We start from the raw sequence: 21,133 nt of genomic DNA, 5'->3' as shown, positions 1-21,133 counted from the left end.
CAAGAGTAAGCGAGTTACTCGCGATAATACGCATTTGCTACAAGGTATTGCAATGTGCAGAACAGCTACGTTTCAAGCCTTGTGCGCAGCAAGTACAAATCTATCGGAACTGAGCACACCCGCGAGCGATTAGGCAGAAAATAATCAGATAGTGGCCGCACCGAGGAACTTCACTGTGTCAGAAACTGACAAGTCGCTGCTTCAAAATATTTGCCAAATAAAGTACAAAGAGCAAAACACACTAATCCTGATTCAATTCATGAACGGAATGTTTGGATAGCTTGAAATACATATTTAGCCCCGCTTTTATAGAGCAAGCACAATATACGCTGCTTGCGCCGTTTGAACATAGGTTAATCAGCTCCGAAAGCGCTTTGGCAAGTTCTCTGAAGCTGTGATCAAAGCTTCGTGTCGTCCACCTAGTCACCGTCTACGATATCTCCCAAAACAGAAGTTTTCTAAGCCGCGCCGGCGTCATACACTTCCATTGCAAACAAGGAAGCAACGGAGGCAGTTGAGGCAAGCAATGGACGCGTCACCACGTGATCAAACATGGCAGCGCCCACGGGATCGCCGCGAAAATAGTCAATACAGGTATGAGGTACTTGCGGTTCATTCATATAATATGGCAGCTAAGCAAGGAATCGTATTCTCCTTGAAGTAATCGCCTTTGTTAGTTTGGTCGTAACAACACTAAGTACACTCAGCGGATCATCCATTGCACTGCTGTGGAGTGTTGACCTTGTTGCACGTTTCGTTCATTTAATTTCTAGCTGTTCAGACGAACATACATGTCGTCAGTAAACATGAGGTTATGCAAAGATAGAATGCTGATTCGAACCAAGAGGGTGGCCAAGGGAGTAGTGCCTAAAAAAGGCAAAGCTCCGGCAAAATTAACAATGCTGTCCAATCGCAAGGGTGAAAGAAGTTCCTCTCTCTGCAGCACCGCCCTCGAAAGGGGACACGCCGTGTGCGCATGTTGGGGCCATGCAAAACAACGCACGAACAACACCCTCGCCGGCGCCACAGAAACCTTTAGCCCCATAGGAAGTTTCTGTGGAGCTTCTGGGGCTGCACTCCTCCGCATTCGTCTCGACTGCGGCGCTTCGTTCTTTGTAAGCTCCCAGGCGCCGGACAGGCGTTGAGACGCGAATGCGCATAAGAGCCGCACGTTCGATGGATATGCGCCTCTCTTAATAGGCGGCCTGCCAGCATAAAAGGGAACAGGACACCGACCGGGAATTTTTTTTTTTTTTTTTTTTTGCGGGGGGGGGGGGGGGGGGGGGGGGGAGGCTGAAGCCCGGTCAACACCCCACTGGCTACGCCATTTGACCCCATGTATACCCATGAAGAGCATCGTGTCACGCGTTAGAGGCAGGCGGACAGGTTTCCGAGGGAAGTAGCCCTAGAATGCTTACGCATTAAACCTTTCAAGAGCGGAGAGGGCCAAGGATTGATTTGTTCGCCGTGCTAGTGCAGTTGCCGCGCGGCATCAGCCCAGCAGCATGAATCGAGGCATTATGCGATAGTGAATCGTTTCGACGATTTTAAGCCCCTGGCGGGACCAACAAATCATCCGGCGGGTCGAATTAAACCAGTTGCAGACGAAAAGTCACACACACCGACGATCCATGTGGCAGTATTTGCCCGATTCTAACACGGCCCCGAATCAAACGCGCGCTCACTTTCTATGTGTCCTAAGTAGTAAACTAGCGTAGAAAATACATTAAATATTCGAAACAAATCAGAAATCTGACGCGCACCGGATTTTTTTTTGCAAGAAAAATGGTTGCACAACGGCGGCTGGTTGCCTAAAGTTAGCTTCGCCACACATGTGTTAAACTCATCTTTGCCGCAGTACACACCTATTATGCGGCAAAGCATGCAAACGGAGCGAAGGCGGTTTGGGTTTTTTTGTGCTACTGCACCGGCGCAGGCAGTTTTCGGCCCAGTTTTCTTCTTAAAAACAGGCGCGCACTAGAATCGGGTAAATATCATAATCAGACACTGTAAGCTACGGGGATTGCTTGAAAATCTTCCTAGGACAGGCCGATAATAGGCGTTTTCGGCGAGAGATATGACGGGTGCTCAACTCACTGTCCCCTAAGCTCCACTGAGACAGGCGCTGCCACTAAAGGGGTCGCTATCGGGGTCACCATAGGTGTTAAGCACGTGCGTTCACGCGCTTAACACGCTTACTTCACATGCTTAACTTAACACGCTTAACACGCTTACTTAACACGCTTAACGCGCTTACTGTTCAGTTCGCATTATCCGGCGAAGGCCCATTTTAGGCTCATAGAAAGTGTCTATGAAAGTGCCCATAGAAATGCCCATAGAAATGCCCATAGAAATGCCCATAGAAATGCATGGGCCCTGGCCGGAACCGAATTAACCGAGAATCGAATTAACAATTTCAAACGCTATGTACACAAATGTGTGCACTAAAATAGTGCATCAGTAGCAAAAGCACTGACGAAAGTAATTATATTTAAAATGTGTCGCATACATCTTCAAACACTTATGATTTGAATTGTGCTGCAGTTTTGGATAGCATGTGCAAAATGTTTTAGTAAAATGAGTGCGAAGGCAGACGATTGGGTGTTGTTGCTGTCAATATGTTGTATGTAGCGGGTTCACTTCTTTCATTGTTTTTTCGCAATGTCATGCACCAGGCACAATTTTCAAGCGGCTGGATAAGTGCTTTTCAAGCTTTTCAATACACGAGATAGTTGATGTTCTCATATTTGATGTTCCTGTAGCGAGTTTTCGCGTGGAATCCACATTCTGTACTCTTGACAAAACTCACTAATGAATTGAAAATTCCAATTTTTTTCTGCAGATGAATACTTTCTTTGATTCTGAAGATGCAAGAAATGTAGTGAAAGTAAGTTTTCAATCAAGTGGCATCTGAAAGGGTTAACCAATGTGTACTGTATTCCCATTCATACACATAGGGTACTCAGATTTGTTCTCTGCCCTTACTTTTTCTTGTACTCTTACTAATCTCTATCCAGGCTATGTTATCAGTTTAATAGTTTTTGCATCAGTTGTATATTATGCAGCCAGACCCAACATAAGTACTGCACTGATGCAGGTGAACATATCGCCAGATGTTAATTAGCATTTATTTTTGTAATGTGACCGCATTGGTGCAAGACATATATACAAAAAGGTGCAAGAAAGTGTTCCTGGTTTGTTATGTATCATTATAAACAGCAATGATATTATACCAAGAACAACCTCTATGAATTGCGCAGATATGCCAGAATAACAGAGCACAGGAGCACCTACCAAACAGTGCTGTTGCCTCATCTGCACCAAGCTGAAGCTAACTGTAGTGCCCGCATGTGCACCAGCAGCAGACTGTCAATATCCTACAGCTCAATAGCCTTTGAATACCTCCACCACAGGCCAGCTCAAGAAGTGCAGGTGCAGACAAAAGTAACTAGAACAAGGGAGCTGTGGCCAAACCAGGGTCACTAGGCCAAACTGCACTCAAGCACCGTCTAGCAGCCTTGTGGCAAGCTAGAAATTGGATCGCTCAGGCTGGCACTCTCAGCCATTTCTTTAAACCCATAAATCAGAGCACTGTTCGTAGCTTCCGAGACTCAACACTCACTAGAATGGCGGTGCTTACAACATAGCTGCTTCTGTAGTTCACACACACTAGACACGCCCCCACGACACAGGCAAGTGTAGCTATGCTATCAGTGACATCACAGTAGTGAGCGTTCAGCGAAAGAAGCTGCGAACGATGCACCAATTCATGGGTGGGTATAGAGAAACAGATCCGAGAAGTGTGAACTGGCTATGAGCGCATGCATGGTCCAATTTATGGCTCCCCCCCCAGGGCTGCTAATGGGCACTGGGGTGTAGTTCGACCACAACTCCTGTGCTCCAGTTACTTTGGTCCGCACCTGTGCCTTACTTGCCTAAACACTCCGAGATGCTGTCAACACCAGTGAGCAAAACGTGTTGATGCAGATAGCAGTGCTTGTACTACCTCCCTAAAGTCGTCACTGTTTTATCACCGTGAGAATAGAACACCCGGTGGTGTCTTGCTTGCATCTTCAGAAAGACCAACAATAGCTTCAACTAATGAGTCACATAAATGTTTCAAGCCTGCAGGCACGGGTAGTGCTAATTCCATTATGGCAGTACTGTATGACTCTGAACAATCCTGGTCGTGACAGAACATTGGCATTCAAGGCATGAAAAGATGTTTGCCGCTTCGCAGACCAGGAATGAAGCGCCAAGACAGTAGTTAGAAATAAACGAAATGGGGCTATGTTTTATTCTTTAACAATGCACTAAACAAAAGGCGGAAAAGTGGAAGCACCCAAGGGTTGTGTCTATACCTCAGGGCATTTTCAGATACTAAGTCATTTCCCATAGAAAGCACAGTGTCGTACGATGATGTCGTGACAAGGCAGCTGCAACGAGCATCACAATGACAAAACACACATTTTCATTGCGATACATGCCACAGCACTGCAATATGGAGCTCGTCGTCGCGACTTCTTTCCCTGACGTTGCTTGTTTCTTCCCAATATTTCCTTTCGAACGGTCTAGCCTACGCGTCAATCCGATCTTGACTTTCTCATTGGTCAGCTGGCCAGGGGGAAGGCTGCCCGCGAAGGTCAACCATCGGTCGCCTCTTACTTGTGCCCCTGCTTTATGTGGGTGATGTCAAACTCCTTGTCGGCGATGTTGAGCATCAGCGAGCTGGCGTTCAGGTAGACTCGGTTCTGGGACTGCGCTATCGTGCGCGCGATGTTCTGAGCAGCGCGTATTTTGCGCAGCTTCAGATATCCCGGGTTCTTGGCAATCGCATCACCCAACATCTTCGCCGCCTCGGCCTCACCTTCGGCGTGGACGATCTTCTGCTGGCGCTCTTGCTTCGCCTGCTCGACGGTAAATTGGGCCCGCTGCGCCTCTTGCTGGGCGACCTGCTTCGCTTCGACGGCCGCCGCGTACTCCTTGCCGAAACTCAGCTCGGTGATGGACACGTCGTCCATGATGATGTTGAAGTCTCGGGCGCGGTCGGTGAGCTCCTTGCGGACGAGCAGGGAGACCTGCTGCCGCTGCGTGATTAGCTGCGACGCGTTGAACTTAGCGACGACGCTCTTGAGCACCTCGTTGCAGATGGAAGGCAGGAACGCGCTCGTCGTAGTCGGTGCCCAGCATGCGGTACACGGTGGGCAGCTGGGCGGCGTCGGGACGAGCCAGCACACGGAGCGAGATGTTGACCATCTGAAGGTCCTTGCTGCCCGTCGGGGACGAGATCTTGCGCGGCCGCGAGCGAATGTCGTAGATGATGGGGTACTGTATCCACGGGATGCGGAAGTGCAACCCCTCGGTGAACACGTCGTCCTGTATGCCACCGAAGCGGTTGAAGATGATAGCACGGTGACCGCCGTCGACGGTGAACACGGACTGGGTGGCCGCGTAACCCAGGCCGGCGGTGGCCGCTATGAGCTTGATGCCTAGGCCTAGCCCCCTGGGCGCGCCACCGCCGCCCTTGCCCAGCTTACTGGCCATGTCTTTGAACTGCTGAGCCATGTCTGTCAACGACTGAGGCCTGCGAAGCCCGTGCGGCTAAGGAGAAGCTTGGATGATGTAACGAAAATTGCTCGCCGAGTCGTTCACGGACCGCGGCGCACGGGGAAACTCACGTGTGAACCCGGCGTTGGTTATTAGGCCTGCACAGCGCCGTTTTCAACAAAATGCGTAATTTGCTCCTAGACGGCGCTAGCAAACTTACTTTGTAACTTCATAGCTTTTTTAATTTTTCATTGTAATATCTTTTAACACAAATAACATTGCATTTTTAAAGCCCAGATATTTACAACATAAACGTCAATACTGCAATAACATTTTTGGCGTCCTAAAACATATTTATTCAGCCAAGCGCAGGGCAAACGAGAACGGTGGCGGTAGGTCTAGGCGCTCGTGTATACTGTCTCATTTGTCCAGCCGCGCGCGGCCTAGTTTGCCATTTTTCGTCTGCACTGCGGAGTGGTGAGCGCGTTGAGCAAGCAAGCGGCACCGGCGCAACTGCTTCACAAACGGTAAAAAGCAAAACCAAGCCCGCACCGCTGTTCTAATCTGATCGCGAGCGTATTTTGTACCAAGTGCGCAGCTGGCTAATTAATTTCGGTCGCGTGTCGTACTTTGCGCAACACTGTTGCAAGCGTTTCGGAAGATCGATGCACGAACTCGTGCGGTCGACGCCGCGACGTCTCCGCCCTGCACCGCCCAGCGTCGCGTAGGAGCCGTAGCTCATGGCCGCTAAGTGTCTCGCGCTCTTTCTTTCTAAACTTTTCTTTTTCCTATCGCGCAGTGTGTTTATTTACTCCATTCTTGTCTCTCGTAAATCGTCCGCGCGGTTACAATGGTGCCGCAGCTAGCTAGTAGTCGTCGTTTATAGCGGCGTGTGCGGGTCCTACGGCCGGTTCCCGTCTTGCTTATCAACGCGTAGCGGCGCGCCGGTCTTTCCTTCGGCTCCTCGCGGCGTGCTATGTGGGTCAGGCGATCGGCTTGGGTGGGCAGCGGTGCGGAGCCTGTCTTTCTCCTTAGCACCGTGTCGCGCTGCGCCTTTCTCGTGTCTTTTGTCGTAGCATTATTACGTCCACCACTGCACCAGAGGTTGGGGATCGCGCGACCTGTGGCACGCCCGCTTCGACAAGCCGGCGACGTGAAAGAGATAACCAAAACTAGGTGCGGCCGTAGCGCCGCGATTGCAACGTGCTTCGAGATACTCGGAAACCAAATGTAAAAGGCCAGCAGGTGCAGCTAAACTTAGCTATAACAACATTCATCCCCACTAATTAGCGGGAACGAATTTTGCCTCTCGCGCGTGGTTTTGTTCATTTATCGATGCGCAGCATCCCGGGTAAAATGTTCAGCTGAAGCAGCTGCGTGTTCTTTGAATTGCATATAGAGCACTGTCCCATTTGTAACCAATTGAAACTGTGGCAGATCAGTTTTGCAAGGTGTAGGAAATATACAGTTTAACAAATCGATAATTTTTTCCACTAGGACAGCCTGCAAAAACTTTATTTGCAATGTCAAACATACATGTATAGCCCCCAACTCTGGTCATGGGAGACGGCAATTGACTATGCGGATGGCCAAAAACATAGGCATTATGAATGCCAGCCAATCTATCCCCCCACATGCCATTGGTTGTGCGTGCTGCTGCCTCTGTCTTTATCTCTCAGGGATGACACGTCTGTGACATATATCATTTTTGAAGAGCCAGCACGACTGCTTCTAGAGATTGCGTGCATACGTAATGCCACTAGAGAGAAAGGCCTCGGCAAGCACCCCAGGCCGGGTCTGCAGAGTGTTCCAGGAATTTTGCAATCCACCTACATTGCCTGCTTGCCCACACATTCCGACGCCATCTGCCGTGTGTGTGCTGACTGCTAATGGTGTGACGTAGAAGGAAGCATAGGAACCACACTACCTTCATGCAGTTTTCGAATGTGTCTGTATTCAAGAAGAAAGAAAAAAAAATTATCAGTCAATGCAAATATTATTCTGAGCAAATAAGAGCACTGCGGGGCCCTTTCCAATATTGATGAGTGATGGTGTGCTAATAGCACTTTCTCTCTCTCTCTTTTTTTCTTTAAGAAAAAAATTGAATGGTGGCAGCAGTGCGTCAAATATATATGCAGTGCTGTCCACTGTTAATGGGAACTCCTAAATGGTAATAAAGCAAACATAGCAGCAACACAAGCTTGTTCAACTTTCTTGGAAAACTAATGCCAGACAGATATCTATATATCTTGGCAGCAATTTATCACCAAGTGTAAACTCTGCTTTCCCTTCAAGAGCGGCTAAGTAGATTATTTTTCTATTTCTTTTGTGTCTATTTCTTCTATTTCCATAATACATTCAGTTTCAAAATATGAAATGGGGCTTTCCAACACATTGCAATTTTACTTTGCGAAAGGGCGTGGCATTCAACCTGTCAGTTCATCTCGTGGAAGAGGTGAACAAGGCAAAAATACACATGTGCACTACATATTGTGCGAGTCTTCAGCTTGTCTATCTTATGCCATACTGTTTGCTTTCATTAGTTTTCATTAACTATGGTCTCAGTACTTATTTTGCACTGAAAGTGGAAATTCTTCAATGTGCGTAGAAGTTGAATAGATGGTGAATAATGCTGGATTATGTTTTTCCACATGAGGCTGACAATAAAGCTTGCCAGCTAAAGAGTCAATATGGCATCTGCATGTAGAGTAAGTCAGCCATATTGAACAAATAAAGCTTTTAAATAAATGTATGTATAGCTCAACGTGCAAAGGAATGAAGCTTGCCACAAGTAAGGCTCTTCTTTAATGTCTGGACTCTGTGTAAACTCGGATATCTATGTGTAACATCTCTAAGCTTTTAGCTAGTATCCTGGTTCTTAGACAACAGTATTAAGGTATGTACAGATTGCCTTTATTCATCCTAATTAAATCCATGTATACAGAAAGGTATAAAACTGCCCATAAGAGAGTACTGTGAGGTAACATAAGTTTTTTTGTTATTAATATTACACTAAGGGGTTGTTGTAGACCATCAAGATTTATTACCTAACTTAGAGGCATTTGATGAGCAGACCCTGGAAACTTTTCCGACAACAACTGCAAAGTCATGCAGTCGGATGGGTGGGATGTCGCACTGATTTTATTTGACAGAACACTCATCATTAGAATCCAGATTATCACATAAAGAGTGGCTCTGTAATGACAGATTCAGTTCATTTTCTTCTGTATCAAGAATTCAGAAGAACTTTGAATTCGGCATGCATTTTTTGCCAGTGATCACCGTACCACACAGACAATTGCCCAACAAGAGTCAGCATACTTGTCACCTGGAATGGTATAATAAAAATGTCAAGGTAACGTTAACGGAAGTAACTGCAGGAGAATTCAGCTAGTCTTTAGCATTCTGCTTTTGCCACAAGTGAGGTGAGCTCTTAGGCACGCTTGAGACTTTGCTGTGAAGCCATTATTGGGATGAGGAAATGTAAACTTCACTTCGTTAGAACATGTGTGCACAACATTAAAAAGGGCATGCATATTTGCTGACCATTTATCATCCCTAATGAGGAAAGCATAAGGTAGCAAGCAACCTAGTTTCCAGAAATTCACATGTAAAATCTGTGTAAGTAGGCACGTGCTCAGATGTCCTTGGACTGGTTGTTCCATGCATAAAATGACCTTTCACTGCAAGCTTCACATAAGAGGCACAAATATGCATCTAACACATAGAAACAGTGGCGCACCGACGGGGGGGGATTCGGGGGTTGGAACCCCCCCCTGAGGCCGACTTAACCCCCCCTTTTGTTTAACCCCTTTTCATTTCTTATGCATTTGAGTACTGCAACTAAGATGTAAGACGCGCAATCGTCTGCACACTCGCAAAAAGCGCATTTTATTGACTATTTCCCGTGAAGAAATCGAAATTAGTGCGGTTTAGATGGTATTGGCAAACTTTCAACCCCCCCCTGGCAGAGATCCTGGGTGCGCTACTGCATAGAAACATATGCACCTGATAAAGAAATGCTGCCCAGGTTAACTATTACTATTCAATTCCTACTCAGAATGCCGTCATTCAAAAATAAATGACAGGCTGCATTCCAGTATTTGAACAGTCACACATGTTTTGAGGACACCTTTTCCCAACTGCATGTGGTCTGTGAGGGCACAAGAGATAAACTTGTCAACTGAGTCACTGTGCTCGCTATGTACCTTGCTGCCTTTTAAGCAATTCCTTTTCTGCTATTTCTTACGACTACCATGGGCTTATCGTTTATGATTTGCCGAGTTCCACGATAGCAAATTTTTGAGGTAGTGACAATCGCAAAAATAGGTTGCTTATCTGGCGTGAGCAATGGAGAAACTATGTGAATAAAAGCGTTGGACATACTGAGTCACGACAATACTTAACATTGAACCAACTTTGTAACCTTGTCTGACTGCTTAAAGCGATACTTCAGTAGACTGCTTGCCTGAAAAACATAAAGGAACCTTTAAAATATTTTTAGTCTGAATTTCATACTAGCAGACTTGCACTGAATCCTGCAGAAGCTTAACAAAGGTACTGTTTTGCTTGTCAGAGAGCTCATTCTAACACTTCTTTTTCTTAAGAAAGTCTTCTGTATTCTCTTGGTGACGTTTGTTGGAATGTAGCAATATCAGATTCACTTTTCTTTTGGTTTTGTTCCACAAGAAACAAAGCAGTTTCTTTTCTTTCTACACTTCTTTGCTTCAGATTTTCTTTCTGATCAAACCCATGTCAATGCGCAATTTCCAAATCCCAAATTTGCAGAACTTGATGCTTGATTTTAAAACTGCATTGAACACGATGATTTTCTGTTTGGTATTAGAATGTTCACAATATTTCAACACCCCTGCCGCTGGGATACACAAATTCCAAAAGCTGTGCAAATCATTAGGCGCCAATGTCTCTCCTTTGTGTAGGCCTTTGTACAAACATCCTTGCCCATTTTTATGCCATTTTGTAGCAGTAGCTACGAGTCACTATGAGCACTACCCATGTAAAGACACATGAATAGCGCTCATCTTGTGTGTGCTTTTGTGTGTGGTCGTTTGCTTCGCCCTAAACTTATTGCAAGTTACGAGTAAAATCGGCCCAAATCAGCATTCCTATTGGGATGCGAGGTACCTTCACATTAAAAGAAGCTTATACGTGGAACTGACAAATGTCCCAATTTGCCAATGTCTTTCATTGCTAATAGGCAAGCTTCCTATTTACTTGCTTTGCTGCATTATGAATGCTGCTGCTGACACGTGCCATAATGCATTTGGGATCACTCAGATCTCAGTACCTAAACTCTAAGAAGGAAAGCAAAAATGGCTGCCAGCTAAAATATATATTGCATATATCGTTAGCAGGCCGTACTGACAGTGGTGCAAAGGCTACATGTTCCCAGTCTCACCTGCATTCATCACCTTTTCTCAAACACCTCTGCAGACTTCCTGCAAACGTTGCTGCAGAAACCACCACCGGGCTTAGACATGTCCTTGACTCCCATTGAGAAGCTTCGCCACCAGTGCCTCCAGCGTGGCGCGCATGGCATCAAGGGATTTGCACGGTAAGTCTTAAGTCCAAGCTGTCTGGTTGGATATGCTATCTTGGTATCACACAGTGGCATCCCTGCCTCATATGCATGAGTTCCTCTGGGATGGCATCAACTGCAATGCAGGAGAGAGGTAACCTGAGGTAACTGGGAAAGGCCTTCACACTGCAGTGGACCTAGGCTAATGATTGTGTATCAGCTGGAAACCAGTGACTGGGCGACATCTCGTCTGGTTGGGAAGAAAACTCTCTCAAGCGTGCTTACGTTTGCCAATAAATGTACAAGACTGCAGGCTTTCAATTCATTGGTTCGGCCTTCCCTAGAATGTGCTCCTATCATTGGCATCTTCACCTGACAGGTCTTACTAACATGCATGAAGTTGTGCAGAACAAAGCCACGCCATTTGTCACGTCATCCTATTTGCGTTTTGTAAGTGTTTCGTTACTAAAAGCCGAACTTTGTCTTCCTACACTTGTCATGCGCAGGCAGTATGCACTATTAGTGTTCGCCCAGTCCCATATTCTTCCATCACCACATCCTTCAGCCCGTCTCGATCATGCGTGCAAAGTTAGGCCCAATTGTGTCAGGACAAAGTAATACCAGAATTCGCCTTTGGCATTGTGCGTAACCGAATGGAACTCAATTCCGCATAACATCACTGAGATAGCAGATCCATCATTATTTCACTCAGCTCATAACTACTTAGAAAGTGAAAAACATCGTTAACTTATCTCTGCATATGTTACTGCTTTATTTACAGTTTCTGTATGTGAAATCTTTGTAGTGTTCTCATACTTGCCAACTCACCCAAATTGTCCGGGAGCCTCCCGAATTTTGTTCACATCTCCCGATTGTACGGACGCGACCTCAAATCTCTCGAAAAGTAGTCGCCACAGCACAGAGTGGTTTTTTTTTTTTTTTCGTTGTGCTTTTTTTACGCCCTATCGCTATAACCATATTACTCCCTGTAATATAACCATGCCAGAAAGCAGCGCGGGAGCACTTAGTCAACAGCATGCACCTTGAATCGTGGTAGCTGCCGCCGGCACTACCGCGAACGCGTGCAACCGACAGGCACCTGCCATATCGAATTTTCCAGATTGGCTCGTCGCTGGCTGGCTCACGCGTATTTAGCAATCCAGTCATTAATCGACTGTGAGTGCACTATGCTTTTGGCTTTGTCAGGTTGTCAAGTGAAGTGCGGAATGCCAAACTACTCTTTGTTTCCCCCAAGTTTAGTTATAGCGATAGATGGCGCTTTCATAAGCCAAGAATAAGTACTTGCAAGTATTTATGATATCATATCGGCTGACTTTGGGTGCTTTGTCACTTTGCTGAGAGATGACAAGTATGCACTCTCTACCACGTGCGCCATTTCGCACAGTGGCAAAACATTTTGAGACGCCCCCCCCCCCCCCCTTGCGTGGCAGTCTCCAGAATTTTCATGTTGCTAGGTTGGCAGGTATGCATATACCATCGCACTGTACTAACGCCCAATTAACAAAATGATCTGTACGTGTCACCATTGTATTTGGTTTAATTATTTTTTTTTCCCTCTGCACTAAACTATGTTATTCTGGACACCATGATTTTAATTACATGCTGTCTGCTTTCTTTTTTTACTGAAACCCTGGTCTTTGTTTGTATTCCTTCACTCGGGCTTTATTATTTTTTTAAATTGTGCACATTTATTCAGTTGGATCTCCCCTGTATCCTATGTAATGCCCATAAGGGTCCTTAGGGTATTTAAATAAATAAATAAACGGAAAAGAAAAACAGAACAGGCGACTTACAGTGGCGTGGTGTTCAAAGGGGCTAGATGTTTCAACTTCCACATGGAAGCCTTGTTCACTCTTTGGTTGGCAATCTCTTTGTTCGTTCTTTAATATGTATGTATGTATCAGTTCTGCTTGTGTTTGAGGACCCTTCTGATAAAGGCGAAACGCTGCCCTACTGTGGCTGCTTTCTCAAGCTCTGAACGTTGCATGACTCCACTGGCATTGGCGCGGGGCTAAACGTCACCTGCAGGATTAGAGGGAAGCTGGAAAATGTTTCTGGATTAAACCTAAGCAACACCTTGGAGAAGTAAAGTGCACTGCAAGAAACATTGCTACCGCAAAATTTTTTCACAGTCGCAGTCTTTGTGGCACCAGTCCTGTTCGCTTTCTCTCCGTGCCTCGATATCCCTCGTTACTTGGGTAAGGCCCTTGCCTTCTTTACTGAAGGTAAACAAGTGCAGCACAGGCCTTTGGGGCCCGTCACCACAGTGCACGAGGCAATGAGGTGAAGCGTGTTAAGCGATACTAGGCAGTTGTTCACTCTCTACAAAGTGTAGCTGCTGCAAGTTGCACAGATGTCATTTAAAGATGGCTCCAACGTGCGCATAATAATATTTCGCAGAGCAGCTTGAGTTGAACACCACGGTGGGGTTTGACCTACCATCGTGTCCCAGTGGGCATTCTACTGTTGAGCACTGCGTTATGAGTTTTATTTCTTGGACGCCACTGCCATGTTCTAACGCAGGCATTATGCAAAAGTACCCGTATTCCGTGCTTTGGGTGCACCTTTAAGAGCCCCACTGTGGTCGCAGTTAGTCCAGAGCACCCCGTTATGTCATCACTTGTAGCCTGCGTATTGTTTTTGGGCAATAAACTATGTAGTGTAGTTTCGCTTATCATACCAGGGAGCACACCAGTCGCCTTTACTCTCGTCCTGTTCCTTTCTCTCTTTCTGGCTTCTTGATATTGCCCCCTCCTCCTTGGAACATACTGCTGCTTACTGGTATTCACGTGCTATTCTCATGGTAAGCACTTACAGTGTAGTCAGAAAGTTCCCCTTTTCCTTTGCAATCAGTAGTAGCAATAGCAAACATTAGCAGTACCATCCTCAGCGAAATGTATCGCACTTGTTGTCCCATATCTGTGCTTCTGGTATCCCTGAGTAGTATGCTGTGATGTCATTGTGCCGCACAGTGGTACCTGTGTTTTCTTTTTCTCAAATGCCATCTATATGCTTACTACACTTCTCTAATCTCTTTGCCTGGATTGGTATGCATGTTTTACGTCTGCTTTGCTTGCTGTGTGCAGTGCAGTGTATATACATTGCAGCTATCGCATTGTGTTATGTTCTGCTGCTATTTAGATTGTGAGTAGGGAATGCCACGGCTGAAAGAGAGGCTCGGTGCACCGTTTGAGTGCTCTGTGCGATGTTTAACCCGGGAATTCTCGGCGGTTAAGTCAGCAGCCAGAGCCTGTCAGCTGAATATGCTTCGTCCCCACACTCAAGGCATAGTCCAAACTTACCTGATAACTACATTTCAGTTAGCGGCTACTTCAGCAGTCACATCAATAGGTGCGCCTTTTAAAATGTTCGTCATACAAATTAAGCATATCGTGCATTTCTGTAGAACTTAATTAGAATTTTTGTAGAATTTCTGTTTACACATGTGTTGTGTGCCAAATGGTATGCGCTGTAGAGATAGGCAGGTAAAATATGGACTTAACTCTTATTATTTCTTGCCCACTGATATATTGTGCACACCCATGCATATTACTGAAAGTGCACACAGTAATCCTTATTTTAGTGGCTGTCACATCCGGTGCTGAATGATGAGCTGATGGGTTTGTATCCCAGTTGCACCAGCCACCTACCAATAGATGTGGAAGCAAGAATGCTTCTGTGGTTACATTTTTGATGAGCATATTAAGGAATCCCAGATGGTCAGAATTAGTCCATAGTCCCCTTCTGTGAGGATCCCCACAACGCACAGCTCTGGGAATGGTATTTTTAATCATTCGTAGCATTTATTCAGCTCAGGAGAGTCTGGCAGCTATGGAGAGGTTTACGCCCATGCCGAGTACCTCGCAGTGCCTTCAAAATGGAGAGGGGGAATATCATTATAGCCTATACAGTTGAACCCTGATATATCGAACTCAAGGGGGATCGCGAAATAGTTCGATATATCAATAATTCGATATATAAAATAAACATTTTATACAAAAGTTTTCAAGGGGATGTTACAGCTGTTCGTTATACACGATAATTCGTTATATCCGGGTTTGATTTTTTATATCTGTCTCTTTAAACCATATCAATTACTATATTTTCAAGAATCATCGTCCTGGTGCTTGGCATACTCCCTTAACACAGTGTGTGCTTGTGCCGTGCAGGCAGTTCCGCATCATGGACGACTCCGGGGACAAGAAGCTCGACATGGAAGAGTTCAAGAAGGGCCTGCAGGACTTCAAGGTGTTCCTGAGCCCCAGCGAGGTGGACGCCCTGTTCAAGGACCTCGACAAGGACGGAAATGGCACCATCTCTTTCAATGAGTTCCTCATTGCACTCAGGGTGAGTGCGTCGCACCTCTAATCCTAACAAACTTGTACAGTCGAACCCAGGTATATCGAACTCACCAAAAAATGTAGTTCGATATATGGCATAATTCGATATAGGCCCGCTATAGGAATTTGATGACGCAAAGGCACATACCAATAAGAAAAGTACTTTATTAATATGGTGGCTTACTTGGTGCCCTACTTTGGAACAAAATAGTCCTGGATTTTCTTCTGTTTCAACGACTTCGCTGCCTGCGACAGCACGCACGCCTCCACGTTGTCCAACGAGTCGGAGCAGCTGAGGCCACAACCTTCTATATTCACGCAATAGCGCCGCACCAACGCAAGTGCACTAATCACTTCAGGAGGATGTAGGCAACGGGCCATCGTCAATTTCCTTATTGCTGTCGCTTTGGCTCGTGGTCGGCACGACGTCTGCAACGTAATCCTCATCTTGTAGCTGGCCCATGATGGCGACATCATTGTCCGCACTGATGAACTCATCGAATGTCGATCCGTCGATAGCACCCGGGAACTCTGCCAGCTCGCTCCAAACTTCGGCGGAAACACCTGCGTTGTCTTCAGTGCTGTCATCGGAATTTGGGGTGTCATCACCAGGCATGCGGAAGCCGGCATGCCTAAAGCAGTTCTGGATTGTCTCCTTTGTGACATCTGCCCACGATCTACTCAGCATAGAAAGAGCTCCGAGCAAGTCAATCTTAAGCTCCCTGCCGACACGCAGGTTCCTGCAGCAGCCTCTCCACCAGGCGCTTCCAAATTCTGCCTCTTTGCACAAGCCATGACGACAGCACGCCAAGAAAGTTCACAGAGCGCCAACAGGCAACACCACCAGCACGGACCACGCTGAATGAGGACTCGAGGAAAAGAGGCAGCAGCAGGCACACAAGCATAAAGAAAGAAAAAATGGCGCTCACTTGGTACCGCCTCCGCGCCTCGGAGAAAGCACGACGGCCTCTGATTGGCTGTAAGCGCTGCGAGCAGGCCAGGATCATTTTTTTCAGGGGGGTGTTCGCCCGTGCACAGCCGGGTCTAAACCACTTTTTCTAGGATGGCGCCGGCAGTTTTCCCCGCCACGGCAAGGGAAAGCCAACTTGCTGGGGCACTTTTCAGGCACATGGAGTTTGATATATTGGTTGTCGTTGCTATTTTCGTTCGATGTAAGAGTAACTTTTGCTATATATTCTCAATGTAAATTTACCGTGTTTAGAAATTGTTCCATAAACGGGATAATTTGATATAAACGGGTTCGATATAGTCGGGCTCAACTGTATTACAAAGTCAAAGGAAGAACCCGGAAAGGTTAGTGACAGACACTGCCATTAGCCATTGAATTGACCATGAACTAGCCCTAGTTCGTATTCTATTGTCCAGTGTGGTGAAGAGGGCTACTGAAGGAGTTGTGGCAGAGAGAGACATGATGGTTTCAATAGAATCTGGAGAGTTTAGTTTCGCTTCAGGCATGGAGTGCCAACTCCATATAGAAAGAAATACAGATGAAAGCTGATGTGACACAGACTATGAGCGCGCACTTCCAACAGACGAAAACATGCACTCTACTACCGAAAGCTAATTACAAGGTATTATTGACTCCTGTGTCTCTTAAGGCCACCATAAGTATCTTCAGTGTAAGATTCAGTGTAAGTGTAGGAGAGATCCGATTTCACAGAAATGTATAGACTCCAAATAATCAATATGTTCTTCAGAAAGCATAGCATCAGAAAGTGAACCTGGAAAAGCCCTAATGGAGAAACAAGAAATTAAATAGATTTCATACAATCTGCCGATCCCAGCATAGTGCAGGGCGTAGAAGTGTTAGGTAGGGTAAAGTGCAGTGACCATAGGTTAGTGAGGTCTAGGATTTCTCTCACTTTAAGAGAGAAAGAGTAAAATTAGTCAAGAAGAAACAGGCCAACCTAGACCAATTCAGGCTGGTGCTCGCAAACAAATATGCAGCTTTAGAACAGAAAGATGAGATAACATAGAGGTAATGAATTAAACCATAACTAGGCTGATCTCAGACGCAGCAATTGAAGTGAGAGGTAAGGCAACAAGTAGGTAAGCTCTCCCAAGTAACAAGAGACCTAAAGAAAAAAACGACAAAGCATGAAAGTGTCCAACTCAAGAGATCAGATAGAATTAGCTGAACTGTCAAACTGATCAACAAAAAGAAAGTAAGGGATTTTCGAAATTAACGTGGGAAAGATTTAGGAAGCCGTAAAATATGGATGCAGCAGGAAATCAGTGAGAAGAGAACTTGGCATAGGACAAGGCAAGATGTATGCACTGAAAGATAAGCAGGGTAATATCATCAGCAATTTCGATGACGTAGTAAAAGCATAGGAAGAATTCTATACTGACCTGTGCAGTACCCAGAGCAGCCAAATTACTTTCATTCGAAGTAGTGATGAACAGGACACAGAGGCTCCTTCTATAACTAGCGTTGAAGTTAGAAGGGCCTTGCAAGACATGACCAGGGAAAAAGCTGCTGTAGAAGATGGAATAACAGTCGATTTAATCAAAGATGGAGGAGATATCCTGCTTGAAGAGCTTGTGGCCCTTTGTACGCAATGCCTCACGACTTCAAGTGTACCAAAGAACTGGAAGAATGCCAACATTATACTAATGCATAAGAAGGGAGACGTTAGAGAGCTGAAAAATTATAGGCCGATCAGCTTGCTTTCAGTACTGCATAAAATATTCACCAAGATGATTTCCAATAGAATCAGGGCAACACTTGACTTCAGTCGACCAAGAGAACAGGCTGGCTTTAGGAAGGGAAATTCTACGATGCATAGCATCCATGTCATGAATCAGGTAATCGAGAAATCTACGGAGTACAATAAACCTTTCTATATGGCTTTCATAGATTATGAAACGGCATTTGATTCAGTAGAGATACCAGCAGTCATAGTGGCATTGCGTAATCAAGCAGTAAAGGTGGCATACGTGAATACCTTTGCAAATATAGACAGATTCCACACCTACCTTGGTTCTCCACAAGAAAAGTATAAAGTTACCTATCAAGAAAGAAACAGGCAAGGAGACGCAATCTCTTCAATGCTGTTCACTGCATGCTTAGAAGCAGTATTCAAGCTCTTAGACTGGGAAGGCTTAGGAATGAGGATCAACGGCAAATATCTCAGCAACCTTCAGGTTGCAGATGACATTGTACCTGTTCAGGAACACTGGGGACGAATTACAACAAATGATTGAGGGCCTTAACCGAGAAAGTGTAAGAGTGGGGTTGAAGATTAATATGCAGAAGATAAAGACAATGCTCAATAGCCTCACAAGGAAACAAGAATTCAGGTTCGCTAGTCAACCTCTAGAGTCTGTAAAGGAGTACGTTTATCTAGGTCAATTCCTCACAGGGGACCCTGATCATGAGAAGGAAATTTACAGAAGAATAAAATTGGGTTGGAGTGCATACGGCAGGCATTGCCAAATCCTGTCTGGGAGCTTACCACAGTCATTGAAAAGAAAAGTGTACAATAATTGCATTCTACCGGTGCTAACATATGGGGCAGGAACTTGGAGGTTACCAAAGAAGCTCAAGTACAGGTTAAGGACTGAGCAAAGAGCGATGGAACAAAAAATGTTAGGCCTAACGTTAAGAGACGGGAAGAGATTGGTGTGGATCTGACATGCAAACGAGGATAGCCGATATTCTAATTGACATTAAGAGAAAAAAATGGAGCTGGGCAGGCCATGTAATGCGTAGGGTAGATCGATGATGGACCATTAAAGTTACAGAATGGGCACCAAGAGAACGGAAGCGCAGTCAAGGACGGCAGAAAGCTTGGTGAGGTAATGAAGCTAGGAAATTTACAGGCGCAAGTGGGAATTGGCTAGCACAAGACAGGGGTAAGTGGAGATCGCAGAGTGAGTCCTTTGTCCTGCAGTGGACATAAATACAGTCAACAAGCAATTTTTCGGACTCCCTAGGGGCCGCGAAAACGTCCGAACAGGCGGGTAGTCCGAAAAAACGAATGCATGCCTTCTACTGCCCCCGAGGGCTCAAATCGTCACAGGCACGTCCAAAATGGCTCTAAAGTCCTGCCAGTACACTTATTAGGTGTATCGGTGCTCATACTGTGATAGACAGCAGGTGCAAGCTTGTATAATTAATGAATACATACCGTGTCCCGTGACAATTGCCCCTTCCAACTCTTAGCATGCTTCACTGCAATACATTGTGTATGCTTCACCACGTAACATTACTGTATTGAAGCAAAGCCCAGGGTGTCTACCAACCGGGAAAACAGGGAATTCTCAGGGATTTTGAATATTCTGGAAATACTGTGAATTTGTGCCTATATCAGGGAAAATTAGCTATAATTTTATTGAAAGGGAATGAAAGGTGCGGTATTGCTGGCTCGAGTAACAGAGATGACGCACTTTATACGGCTCGTAAAAAAGCGCGTCAGCAAAGCGGCGAAAAGAGCGCACACTTCCCGGCGCCGTCACCGATTACTCCATGTAATGCAGAGAATGCGCTTCATACGGCTCGCATGTGAGCTCTTCGATGGCCGCCGCCCCCCTTGCTTTTTTTTGTTTCTCAGACTGTAGAGAGCTCAAGCAAGGCGGTAGAAAATGTTGCAGGTTTGACTAGGGGACGTATTCTGCGACAATCGCTTTCGGCGGTAGTATCGCCGTGAGGCGCATGCTGATTGGCCGGTTGAACAAAATCGGATGAGTTGATTCGCTGGTTGAGCGCTACGTCACGCGATGGCAGTAGTACCATCTCAGAATACAGTGCCTAGTTGCGGCGCTTCCGCTTTCCACTACGCGCCCAAAATGAACCCTTCCTGCGCAATGCCTTGATGGAAGCGTTCATTTCTAAAAGTTCAGGAGGCGCACGCGGGCAGCGCAGAGGAGGTGGAATATTCGCACCCTGCCGCGATCTGCCAACACTGGTGAGGTTCAAAGTAACGAATTGTGTCGGGTGTTTAGTGACGCCGTGCTGAGCCGACTTAGTTTTAATCGCTCCACTGGCGCCGCAGGCAAGCTTTGTTTGCTGTGACAAGTATGACGGCGTTCAAGTGTGCTTTGAAAGCAGCGTTGAAAAATTTTGACAGGAGCACGGATCGGCTGGTTGCCCTTTGGGCAGGCATCTGTGGTTCAAACAAGGAACTACTCACTTTTGCCAAGATTATTCTCTCTCATTCGCACGAAAATGCATCTGTCAAGAGAGGATTTTCTATTAAAAAGGGCTGTCTTGTCGAAAATCAGAAGGAACAATCTCTGGTCGCCCAACGAATCGTCTTTGACTGCTGTGTCGTTTGCTGGAGGAGTTGCTAGTGTACAGTTGACCAAGAGGATGCTTCAAATGGTCCTGTGGGGCGAACGCACGATGGAAGGAGGAGCTGGAGAGGACGAGAACAGGAAGGGCCGACGCATTGAGGAATGAACGTGAAAGGAAGCGTGTCGCCGCTTCTTTGAAGGAGCTTGAGCTCAAAAAAACAGAAAGTCTTGGCTGACGCCGAGATGCATGTGTCGCTCATCCAAACCAAAATAAACTCTTTAAAGCAGTGAAATTACCATTTCTCTCGGAAGATACTTTATCTGCTGTGCATTTTACTAGCCCCTCCCTTCCATGGTATTTTTTAATGAAATAAACACTACACCTTACTATTCAAACTTGATTAAGTCGTTTTAGAACGCAGCTGTT

The 21,133-nt window shown here is 45.9% G+C and overlaps 2 protein-coding genes across 11 annotated transcripts in view; one reads left to right on the top strand and one right to left on the bottom strand.

The window, feature by feature from the left end:
• Positions 1-4,267: 4,267 nt before the first annotated feature.
• Positions 4,268-5,706, bottom strand: LOC119433318 (prohibitin-2-like). The gene is given in 2 exon segments (XM_037700470.2): positions 4,268-5,159; positions 5,161-5,706. Coding segments are annotated over 2 exon segments (903 nt in total). The 5' UTR covers positions 5,566-5,706; the 3' UTR covers positions 4,268-4,661.
• A 244-nt stretch (positions 5,707-5,950) lies between these two features.
• Positions 5,951-21,133, top strand: part of LOC119433320 (calcyphosin-like protein) — a 152,476-nt gene continuing 137,293 nt past the window's right edge. For all 10 annotated transcript variants that reach the window (XR_007464429.1, XR_007464430.1, XR_007464431.1 and 7 more), the window contains exons 1-3: positions 5,951-6,074; positions 11,002-11,122; positions 15,277-15,454. Coding sequence is in view for 1 of the 10 variants with exons in the window: in XM_037700472.2 (XP_037556400.1) it covers positions 11,046-11,122; positions 15,277-15,454 (255 nt within the window). In the remaining 9 variants the exon portion in view is untranslated. The remainder of the gene's footprint in view (positions 6,075-11,001; positions 11,123-15,276; positions 15,455-21,133) is intronic.

Source organism: Dermacentor silvarum, chromosome 11, assembly GCF_013339745.2.
Source record: "Dermacentor silvarum isolate Dsil-2018 chromosome 11, BIME_Dsil_1.4, whole genome shotgun sequence".
In the NCBI taxonomy this organism is placed as follows: domain Eukaryota; kingdom Metazoa; phylum Arthropoda; class Arachnida; order Ixodida; family Ixodidae; genus Dermacentor; species Dermacentor silvarum.
The sequence above is the reverse complement of the archived record's forward strand: the minus strand, read 5'-3'. Positions and strand labels throughout refer to the sequence as shown.